Source organism: Nicotiana tomentosiformis, chromosome 11 (assembly GCF_000390325.3).
Source record: "Nicotiana tomentosiformis chromosome 11, ASM39032v3, whole genome shotgun sequence".
Taxonomy (NCBI): Eukaryota; Viridiplantae; Streptophyta; class Magnoliopsida; order Solanales; family Solanaceae; genus Nicotiana; species Nicotiana tomentosiformis.
The window spans coordinates 101232527-101244878 of record NC_090822.1 but is presented as its reverse complement, the minus strand read 5'-3'; the positions used below and the strand labels follow the sequence as shown (position 1 = coordinate 101244878).

At 32.3% G+C, this 12352-nt stretch overlaps 1 protein-coding gene across 2 annotated transcripts; it reads right to left on the bottom strand.

The window, feature by feature from the left end:
• Nucleotides 1-6541: 6541 nt before the first annotated feature.
• On the bottom strand, nt 6542-10346 carry LOC104090463 (putative late blight resistance protein homolog R1A-10). Of its 2 annotated transcripts, none has more exons than XM_070188033.1 (3): nt 10097-10346; nt 7479-9467; nt 6542-6842 (listed from the first exon to the last, which is right to left on the bottom strand). In XM_070188033.1, exon 2 carries the CDS (start codon nt 9435-9437, stop codon nt 7746-7748), a length of 1692 nt encoding a protein of 563 aa, XP_070044134.1. In that variant the 5' UTR covers nt 9438-9467; nt 10097-10346; the 3' UTR covers nt 6542-6842; nt 7479-7745. The 2 variants fall into 2 exon arrangements, with proteins under 2 accessions (XP_070044134.1, XP_070044133.1); XM_070188032.1 differs by having other exon boundaries at nt 7479-9470; nt 10097-10345.
• Nucleotides 10347-12352: the final 2006 nt, after the last annotated feature.

The following is a 12352-nucleotide window of genomic DNA, read 5'->3' as shown; positions in this document are numbered from 1 at the left end:
ATACTGTTATAAATATAGAATGCCTATAACTGAAGTTTGCTAATTTTAATTTTACTGATCCTAACTGTTTGTTAACATCTAGTACTTGGGATGTCATTGAAGATGTTGTAAAAATTTTACAAAATATTTATATAGCTACACTTGAGTTTTCTGGAGCTTATTATCCTACTATTGCAAATGGTTTAGTATATATAGCTAAAATTTCTCTTTTACTCCATAATTTCAAGAAGAAAGAAGGATATAGTTCTGTTGTTGAATCTATGCTAGATAAATTTAAGAAATATTTCTATCATATTTCCCCTATTTACCTAATTGGTGCTATTTTAAACCCTTATATCAAAATGGCTAATTGTCGTCAATTAATCACTGCTTTATATGTTTATATGGATATTGGACCAACTAAAACCCCTGATATGGAAACTTGCATTTCTAATCTACACAAACATTTACAAGCTTTATATAATTATTATGCTAAAATTGTTGATGCTTCTTCTGCTGTTGATGCAAATATTCCTTCAAGTTCAATTTCTATATCTGCATCCGGTGATATGGAGGATAATTATGGTGTTGAAGATTATTTAATTTTGTCTACACTAGGAGAGCATCAACAAATCAATAGCAGGAATATTGATGAACTCCAATTCTACTTGCAAAAGGCAAAAGTGCCTTGCACAAAGAAATTTTGATTGCTGGCTTGGTGGAGGACCAACTCAAATCAATTTCCTATTCTTTCGGCCATTGCTCGAGACGTGCTAAATGTGCCGATTTCAACTGTTGCATCATAGAGCGCATTTAGCCAAGCAAGGCAGCAGTTAGTAAATATCCATCATTCATTGGGGAGCAACGCCTTTGGAAGTTCTAGTGTGCTTCGAAGTTTAGATAAGATCAGAACGGAGAAATCAAGGGCGTGAAGAGGTAGATGAACCGGAGGACCAAGAAATTGGAGATATAATGGTTTATGGTTCCGATGCGAGCAATGTCGAAAACCAAGAACCTCATGTTGACATGGATGAACTTACAAAAATGATACAAAGCACGTGATGTACTTTTTTTTTTTTTATAATTATTGTAAACTTTTAATTTGCATGTTCAAAAATAAAATAAAAAAATAAAATAGAACTTGCAAATTAATTTAAATTATTAATGTATTATTATGCAATAAAAATATGAAACGAAAGCTTTGAAGTTTGATCCTTAGGTCTTATTAAATAATTTTGTGTAGCCACTTAATATCAATTTTTAAATTTTCAAATTCAAAAATGAAATTTAAAACTTTAAAAGTTTAATTTTATGATTTAAAATACTTATTTTATTATTTAAAAGTTTGCAAACACTTAAGTATCAATTACATTAAATAAGGAAACATAATACACTAAAACAAAATTAACCCGTCCCGGTCTAGACCCGATAAGATTGAACCCGGACGGGCCCAACTTAACTCGAAAAATCCGAGCCCACTACCAGCCTGAAACCCCATCCCACTAACCAGCCCGCCCCACTAACTGGACGAGCTATTTTTCTCATGTCCAGCTCGGTCCAGCCCGTCCGGTAAACATCCTTAGGTGGGTAAATGGGTAGATGTTAGGTTATTTCAGATCGTGCCATATGTCTTACTTAAAGAGTTTGTTAGTTGTGGAGGCAAAAATATTAAAATGGAGAATGATAGGGTGAATAGTGAAGGAAAGTATAACGAAGGTTACTGATAACTATTATATATATATATATATATATATATATATATATATATATATATATATAGAGAGAGAGAGAGAGAGAGAGAGAGAGAGCGCTCGGAATTGGCCCGCGGATGTGGCATCCCTATTTGGGCAGCTTTCATATTTATCTTTTTCTGGTTTTTTTGATTTTTTTTTTCTCCCCAATTATATTAGTTTAGCTTATATTAAAAAGCCAAAAAACCTATGTTAAATTCTCTAAACGTTATGGTTCTTCTCCCCTTTCTTTTAATTAATTTTAATTAATGTGTATTAATGCATCAAAGGTAGGAGATAAAAAGACAGTAACGTAAGTCTCATTGCTATCAAGATATGATTCATCCATTTGAGTTTCAATTGTGCATTGAAAAATTCTCCACCATATTTTCTTGGCACTTAACGGTGTGCTATATATAGGATCTGAAAGTTCGATTCAAGTCCACCAATGAGGTCTACTGTATTTTTATGTTTTTCCCTTTGCGTAGTCACAATTTACACTGTTATATTTTTTCTTTTTTGGTCATTTGTATTGTTATATTCATGTGTTAACAGGAATATTCTATCTTGATTGAACTTATATGTATGTTCCATCTTCGCAGCATATTCAAATGGATCTATTTCCTTATTGGCAAAAGTATGCCTGCGTTTTTGTTGAAAAGTTTATACTTTTGATTCCCGTCATTGCTTTTTTCACTGTTTGCTAGATTTTGGTAATTCGTGCTATTTCATCAGCATTGTGGGCGTGGTACACTCAATGGTATCTACCTTAACGCCGAATACTTTTCTTCAAGGTAATTAGATTCACTCTCTAAGTTCATAAACTTTTTCCTACTCCTATTTGTTTTAATTTCTTTATACGTGCAAAATTCATAATTACTTTCTTACATGGTATGATTTTGAAAGTTGTATGTGAAATTCAATGATTTGAAAATAGAGGCAAAACCTAGCTCCTTAACAAGAAATGATAGCATTTGCGGTGGAATTGAAAACAAACTACAGAAGAGGACATTTAATTTCTTTCATTGGTTTAGATGGATTTAATTTTTTACTTTAGCTATTGATAATAGAATTTGAACTTTTGCTGAAAGACGAGTTGAAGTTTTCATTTTTAAATAGGAGAGCGAGTGATCTTATGGTGTGAAGATAATAATATTGGCTCGGAGGAAATCTTGAACTGTGTTTTGTTGTTAAGTTAATTTTAACTTGAGAAATCAAAAGAAGTTAAACATGTATTAGCTTTACCCAATTGCTTTACTTATTTAGGCTCCCTAATCTTTTGTGTTAGGGTCGGGAACCCGGGTAGTGCGGAATTTAGCCAAACAATGGTATAATGACAATAACAAAGACAATGGAAGTTGATAATAACGGCAATTAAAGAATATAAAGAAGACACAAATTTAACGTGATTCGGTCAAGGTGACATACGTCCACAAGCGGAGATGAGCAATTTTACTATACCAACAAGAGTACAAAAGAGAGTACAAAATTAGAGTAAATACTCTAATTAATCCCAAATACCCCAAGAGAATAACCTCACAAGATCACTCCAAAGAAAGGGTTCACACAAGTGTTTTCCAACACTCACTCTCTTACAAAATACTCTATAATAAAATAAAGGAGGAGAAAGAAAGACAAGAGTGAAAAGCTCTTGAATTGGTGTGTTTACAAATGAGGAGAAACTCTTCTATTTATAGCAAGAAATTCTTGGCCTAATAATGGATATTATGTCATGATCCACAAATTTGTTATAATGGGTATTATGTCATGCCAAATGTCATGAACCACAAATTTGTTATAATGGATATTATGTCATGCCAAATGTCATGAACCACAAATTTGTTATAATGGATATTATGTCATGGCAAATGTCATGAAAATTTGGCCATATTACAATTTGTTTAGCAAAGATTAGTAAATCTTTACAATATGTAAATATTCATGTAATTTACATAGGAGGCTGAAGGATAGTCGATCATATTTCTATGACAATCAAGAAAATAAGCAATTTACTTGTGTGCAAGGAAAATTTTCTTTTGTTTTATTTCTTATCTTTTATTCTTATTGTTGTATGCTTTTTTTTGTTTGGGTTAACAGGGATATTATTATTGTCTGTTGGACTGTTTCACTTGGTAATTGTTTCGGCGTCCAACTAAAAATATGTTGCATGTGATGGAAGATTATTCATATTGTGTTTCACCAACCCCCAAATTGTATATGAATGTTCTATGGAAAGATTTATCTTTACCTGATAAACATCAATCAAATATAATTCACTATACGCGAAGCATTATAAAAGGACCAAATGGTAAAACGAAATTGAAAAAGAAGGAAGTGGCTACTGCACGAAGAAGACATACATCAAATTAGTGGGCGTTTGGACATAAGAATTGTAAAATTCTAAAATAAGGAGAAAAATAAATTTCAAGTGAAAATGGTATTTGAAATTTAGAGTTGTGTTTGGACATGAATATAATTTTGGATTGTTTTTGAAGTTTTGTGAGTGATTTGAGTGAAAATTTTGAAAAATAACTTTTTGGAGTTTTTAAAATTTTCGAAAATTTCCAAAATGCATCTTCAAGTAAAAATTGGAAATGTTATGAACAAACGCTGATTTCGAAAAAGAGTGAAAAAATTTTGAAAAAAAGGGAAAATTTTCTTATGTCCGGCTATTTAATATAAGGATTCTAAAAAATTTGTTAAGTTCAATGACCAAAAAAAGAAAAATTATTAATTTTTGGTGCTTTTCATGTTGCTAACTATTTGTTCTCTGATTATTTTTCCTATTCTCTAATTAAATTGGATAATTATTGCATAATGATGATCATATCATATAATGGAGTATATTTTTAAATTTCTTTTACAATTTATGTTGAGACTTGAGAATTTATTTTGGTTAGTTATCTTTATTATTAGGAAGCTGAAGAAAGAAAAAGTGATTCGACATTTTTAAAGAAAATGAGCGGGGTAGAAAAGTAAGGAAGGGGGGAGAAAAAGAAAAAAGTTAAAGATAAAAAGATTCAAAAAGGAAAAGAAATGGAAATAAAAGACAAAAATTACAGAACAGATTCATATAATTAGGTATTTATGTGCACATAATAAATGCACAAAGAATTAACCATGTCTTGAATTTGTTAAACATATGCACGGAAGAAGTTTTTCTTGAAATTCTTTTCCTTCTTTGCTTTCTTTTAAGAAAAATAAATGTATTCTTTCACTTATATAGATTATATACAACAATCAAGTATTTTTGGAAGACTAAAAACTCTAAATGATGGAAAATTATATAAAATGTATAAAGTTGAGTGTGGATAATTCTAATAATTCGCGCTAAACGCGAGTGGAATCACTAGCTTCTTATAGTAAAAAGGAGAGATGTGGCCCTTTTCCGTTTTTTAAGTTTCGGGAAAAGGGTCATATACCTCTCTATTTTTATATATTGTCTACATTTTATCATCGTTATACTATCAGGTCAAATTTACCTCTACCATTATACTATTGGGCCAAAATTATCCCTATAATCAGCAAACTTTAAAAAATTACCCCTCAACCCGTTAGGTGACCTAGAATCTCTCAAATCATTTTAATTAAGTTACTAATTCTTCTTTTTGGTCCACTATTTTTGAAATAATTGGCATTTACCTGCTTTCTGAATTGGAGGAAAAAAATAAGAAAAAAATATGTTAAATAATACAACTGGTAATAAACAAGTATAGTAAATTGAAAAATCTAAATTAGGTAGCTTTTCTAAATTCCAAAAGTATTTACAACATCCCGAATTTAATAAATTCGTTGCACCAAATGTATGGAGATTTTTGCAAGTATTAGTTATTGAAGTTCCTCGGAGACTTTACATTGTCGAATTCCACTTTGCTTTAATCAAATGTCTACACATTGTGCACTCTTAAGTTAGTCAATCGAACTCTATACTAATCAGGCAATGACAAAATATATTTGAATATATATGTACATACATGATAACCAGCGGCATATAATACACAATAAATACACCCACTGAATTCTACAACGTGTATATGATGATTAAAAAAAAATTATATTAACTCCAAACTCATTATTACAAGAAGAGAATGGATGCATTGTAATTAAAAAAAATTATGAATAGTTTGTATAATTTAGTAACTTTAGCATTCACATCAATAATAATTTCTGAAAATAATGGAGCAAGAAAAACAACAAGTGATTTAAATAAAAGGATTTAGGAGATTTTGGATTACTTAACAGATCAAGAGGTAATTTTTAAATGTTTTCTGATGATTGGGGTAAATTTGGCCATATAGTATAACGGTAGGGATAAATGTGATCGAATAATATAACGGGGTTAAATGTAGATAATATTCGAAAGTAGGGGGTATATTTGGCCCTTTTCCCTTAGGTTTCAGATGTGAACTCCAGAAATACTTTGGAATTTAAAACTTTTATTAGTTCGAACTTCAAAAGTTGCTCATGGAGTTTAGTTTTGTGCTAAAGTTTAAACTCAATAAATAATTTTCACAATTTGTGGAATGCAGAAGCATTGAAGTTAGGGTTCCGTCGAGCCATCGAGGAAGTTCTTTCCGGAGAGTGTTGAGCGCTACCGGAGTTTGCCGTGACGTCGCAATGTTGGCTTTTCAGTTCCCTCATCGGCGAACGGAAGAAAACAGGTGAAGCAAACAAATTTAATTTGAATGCTCTCGATTTTTCTAAAATTACCTTGACTATAATTTTTGTGCTATTCACTGCTAAAAAAACTGGAATATAGAAATAATTAAATCTAGGTATCATCTTTCCTCTGACATATTTCATTCTAATATTCAGTAGTTCATACTCCACTGTATGGAATTTTCAAACTTCATCATAGTGTGTTAAGGTATTTTTGTTCACACATTATTATGCTACTATTAAAAAGTGACGATTTAAAATGAAAAACAAGAAATAAAAACACAACCAAATGCATATTGAAAACGAAAGCAAGAAATAAAAATACAACCAAATGCATAAGGATCTTAATTTCATAACACTGTGCTCAAGAAAAATAGAAAGCTCTAGACGAAGTGTGATGAAATATCGTTGCAGCTACCTTCCTCAGTCAGCTGGAATCTCTCTTCAGTAAATGATGACATTGGAAGCAGTAAGCTATTGAAAAGAAAAGAAGTGCAAATATTAGCATCTTAACCATCAAATTACAGTTAAAGTACAATCTTCAAGCATATATTGGGATAATAAAAAATACTAGTAATAAACAAGTTCAAAACCAGTATATTTTCAGCTCTTTCTTTGTTAAATCATTCCCAATAATATTATTGTTATAAAAGTTGGTGTATAAGTGGTATGACAAATGTAACAAAGTTACTGTAAGAATTCAGTGCAATTCAAATAACTCAAGTGTTTCGAAATGTCAAATTAAAAAAATGTTGCACTAATATTTCCTCAACCATATTTAAAAACTTTTACTGTACTCGAATTGTCAAATTAAAGAAAAGAGAGGAGTAGAGGAGACTAAGCAATGCGCATCTAATTTTAGTGTATGAAACGGCCACAAGAGAAATGAAAGGATTAGAAGGCTTCAGTGTAGTTTGTTTAGTCAAAATATGTTCAGAAGTTCTATTTATTTTAAATTTTGCCTCCTCTCCTCTTCTCTTTCTCTTCTTCCTTCAATTCAGTCGATAGCTCTTTTAACACATTAGTCGTGAAGTTGATCCAATCCAGAAGAAAGAAATATTTTGACACTCACAAAAAAGCATGGTGATATGTTCTATTTGTCAATCTTACCTTGTCCACAATTGTATGTTTGGACATATGTCACTTGGCTTCCAAAAGTGGCTTCTTGCTCTTGTTCAATCTGCTGTGCTGATATGGCCAGGTGAATACAACAGTCATGTAACTCGATCAATTGAAGTGTAAAAATATTTGCAAAGTCTTGTGGGATATCTTCTAGCTGCGGACAATGAGATATAAAGAGTCTCTCCAAGACAGGAAAATGATCTTCGGTAGCCTTCCACTTTGTGAAACAAAGCATATGACATAGTGACAAGAACTTTAATCTAGGAAACCCTCCTTCAGAAGGTTTCCACGCGGTCTTAGGTTAACTCCGCAGGCATCGTCTTCCAGTTCGAGTATCTCGAGGTTAGGCAACATGCCAACAATGTCCATAGCCTCCCAAGGAAGACATGTCCCGCCTAATGTCAACCTTCCAAGGGTTGGTGGAAAAGTGCTTTTATATTTCAAAAAAGCATCATGTGCTTTTGATCGGTACAGGGAAAAGGCCCTATAATCAATTTTTCCAACTATAATTCTAAGTACCTCAATTAGAGGCAAACAGGAAATACCTATCCACAATTCATGAGCAACTCCGGTCAACACGATTTCCAAGTTCTTCAAGTTAGGCATTAATGCAAAAATTTCCTTTTCACACCATGCAGGACCAACACCAGTTATAGTTTGCAGTTTTTCTAAAACCGCATGCTTCTCTTCACCACTAGGCATAATCGGAGGACATAACCATCCTAAATTCATAAAGCGTAGAGTCCTTAACTGTGGCATCCTCCAAATGTTTAAAGGTATCTTATCTGCCCAATTCTTTCCTATTTCAATGATCAAAATTTGCAACTTTTGAAGGTTGAAAAGAGGGAGAAATTCATGGTCTCTAATGTACAAGGATAGATACCTTAGATGCACCAAATCAAATACTAAAGTTGGAATTTCACCATAAAAGTATAACTTTCTCAAGTCAAATACTCTGATCATTTTGAAATTCTTGAATCCTAAACTTTCTCTCCCCGCATGTCTGCGTGCACCTTGATAGACAATAGTGCGTATTTTCTTTTGATCACAGCGATGAGAGTTGAACCAATAAAAATTGCTAATCAGGCGAACAATCATTAGACAATCCCGTTTGGATGATCGGGAGATACGCGTGACGCTATTCCGTGGTTTACTATTTATAACAGGTAGGAAGTTCTCACTTCGTGCTTGTCTTAAGCATAACTCATGTAAGAGGTCGTGGATCTTACATGTTTCCACTTCTCCCCAAAACCTATGCTCGCTTACAAGAACTACATTTCTGTCTATAAGTTCTTGCAAACATTTTTCAGCTATGTTCTCCAAACTTTTATTATCAGCTTGCTTTAAAAATCCCTCTGCAACCCATAGCTCCACTAATCTTCTCACATCAACCTCTTCATCTTCGGGAAAAATTCCAAAATATAGAAAACAAGCTTTTAGGTGTTGAGGTAGATAGTAGTAACTTAACACGAGGATCTTTTCACATTGTCTACCAAGATCTTTAAATATTGCTGATTTTACATCATGTGCAACTTGCTCCCATCCATATGCTCCATTGTTGCATTTAGATAGAAGCCCAGCAACTATAGTAATGGTCAAGGGCATTCCATGACAATTTTCTGCAACTTTCTTACCAATTTTCACTAATTCTGGAGAGAGCTCTACTTTCTCAAGAAGCTTCGATTGCAACCAAATTTTCTCCGGACTTAGAGAAAGCATGTGATGAGGAGGCTTACCTGGAGCAGCATAACTGGCTACATTCCCGCACCTTGTGGTAAGTAGGCTATGACTTCCTTTGCAATCTGGAAACCATAGACTTATATCATCCCAAGCTTTGCTGCTCCATATATCGTCGATGACAACTAGGTACCTGTGTTTCCACAGCCTCTGTTTCAATTTGCCTGCTTGCTCACCATCATCCCTTGCTACACGACGTACTTCTTTCATTGATGGAATACAATGAAGAAGCGGCACCAGCTTCTTTCAAACACAATAACCCATGCTAGAATGTTAAAATGTGATTTAATTTCTGTAGGCATTCTTATTAGTTCTAATTCCATAGACATAATAGGCATTAGGTTAGCTTGAATAGGCGAGTAAGAACTCGACAGATTTTTATGAGCAATATTAACCTTGTTAACCAATAAACTAGATAAAATAGTTAGTCAATTCAATTGAAGAATACAATAAGAATGTTAGATAGCACACAACCCTATATCGTTTTCATCACATTGATAATATAAAACTTTGTTATTCATTTGTTTTCACGAACAACATTTCCATTGGGGCTTCGCGGTGCCAACCAAGAATGATGCCTCCGGTTTTGACTTCCACCTGTTTCGCTTTCCTCCTATCTCTAGTTCCACGTATTGCTCTATTATATGAGCATTTAATATGATCCGATTTTATCCTATACAAATATTAAGCTCTTAGATTACCACAAAAAAAAAACAAAAAAAAAAAAACTACAACTGTGATTGACAAATGAGGACGCAACAAAAGTCATCAACGTAACTTAGAAATCCTTAAATCGAAAAAGATAACAAAAACTGGTAAGTAATTAATACATATATGCAAAAGGGGCTATGAAAGAAAAAGGGAAAAACCTCTCGGCAGTGGCGACGTTGGTGGAAACATCGTCGGTACAGGCAAACTGCAGAGCAGCAACAGTCACCAATCGTTTCTTCTCCGCCATTTTTCGCAGTGTGAGATTCTGCTAGAGTGGAGTGAAATTAATTGATATGCTTTTCCAATTATACAATGAAGAATATTTTAAAAGGAAAGGCGGTAGGTGTGTGCATTATTTTATTTTTATTAGACTGGATTCTCTAGTAATGAAAATTAAAAATGTTCTTTTGTTCACATGTTTTGAATCCAAAAATTTGCACTCATCAACTTTATTGAAGGAATTTTCTGTCATATTTTAAATTTGAACATTAGAATTGTAGAAATATTTTATTTTATTTTTATTAATATGTTTTTATATGAACAATGACACGTCAAAGATCACAAGAATATAAATAATACTTCAGTATTATTATGTGTTAATTTTTTTTCTATAAATATTTTTTGTTCTGTTGCTTTTCATATAGAGAACATAGATGTTTTCATGATGTAATTCTATTTTGGCTTTAATTATTTAATAAATATTTGTCGCCTTCAAAAAATTAATTCTTTTTTTCCTTTTTAATGTTGACCTCAACTATATATACAATGTCATATTAAATGGTGGAACTCTTTCCTCTAAAATGTCTAGTACAATAAGTTCAATGTTTGTACGTATAATACTACTTGTTTTTTTTTTGTACAAAACTCATAGAGATCTTATTTTGTTTTGTTTTCCCGTGAAAAGCTTCTTATATATCCGGTCTTCGATTAATCGAATAGTAACTCTATAATTTACAAAAGTAATTTTAAAAGAGCGATAATAATAATTTCTTGACGAAAACATTATTAAGTTGATAAAAATGAAGGAATTTGAATATCTTCTCTTCTTACGAAGGGAAAAAAGAGCCAAAGAAAACATCAAATGACCATAAACTATTTGGCATAGGCATGTTCTCCCTTAATCATGATTTTTAACTATTACGATATTAATAGCTGTCACACCTCCTTTTTTTCGATGGGATGGGGGAGTTTTTTCAATTAAAGTGACATTAATCGAAATGAGATTATTTATTTAATTCAGAGTCGCCACTTGGAATAATTTATGGTGTCACAAGTCACCGATTTATTTTAAATCCCAAATCGAGGAAATTGACTCTATTTATGATCCGCGAACACAGAAGACCAGGTAAGGAATTCTGTTAACCTGGGAGAAGATGTGAGGCATTTCCGAGTTCCATAATTTTAGCACGGTCACTTAACAATTAATACTTGGCGTAATTATCTGATTTATTATATGTTTTAAACTTATTGTGCATGTTGTCTTTTACCGCTTTTAATATTTATGAAATTTATTTGAACAAGTCGCGATGTAGCGCACTCGTTATTTTTGTACATATTGCAAATCGCGCCACGTGAAGTGCATCCGTGATTTACAACATGTTTATTTTAATTATTTGAATGGTCAAGTTACGTGAAACGCGCACTTGAGTTGAGATTTACGTATTATGACTATGCAATGGGAACTGTACCCATAGTCACAATGATATATTAATCGCGCCTAAAGTAAGTTACGATGTTTGTTTATAAGTGTTTTATTTTTCTAAGTATTGAAATTGTTGTAAGGCCACAAATTATGGAGATAATTGTGACATATGGGTAAGCCTCCAACTAATCCAAACATAATCAAACATCTCCTAAAATCCAACAAATCTCAGTCACGTCACAATAAATAAACTAAAACAAATGCTAACTAGCACTAAAATTAACGCAACTTAGTATTACTAAAAGAAATACAAAGATACTACATAAAACACTTTAATCATTTAAACAAACAAACTATCCATAAAACAGTTGGCCATTAACTCCATATGTGTTCAAACTCTTCATTCCATATGATTGAAACATATCATATTGTACACCTTCCTCTTTTTGTCTTATCTTTCATAATTTTTTCCAAACATCGATGATATATCTAGACCACGTAGCTATTAAAATCTTGATTTTGGAAGTTAGAACAATTTTGGTGTACACAAAGTGAAGAAACACCAGTAATTGTACCATTTTAAAACTGTGTTACACGACAATTCTTCATAAAATGTAGAACTCTACTTGTTTTGACCTTGTTGGATATTAATCAAAAGTTTAAGATGTCAAGATAATATTAGTTATATATTCAACACATCTCATCTCACATTAACATAATTAAACGGGTAAATCCATGAAGCACCGCTAAAGCTAGCCAAAGTGAAAATTTT

Bases quoted from the DNA above. Each gene is read 5' to 3' on its own strand.
- LOC104090463 (XM_070188033.1), bottom strand. From the start codon at position 9,437: ATGAAAGAAGTACGTCGTGTAGCAAGGGATGATGGTGAGCAAGCAGGC.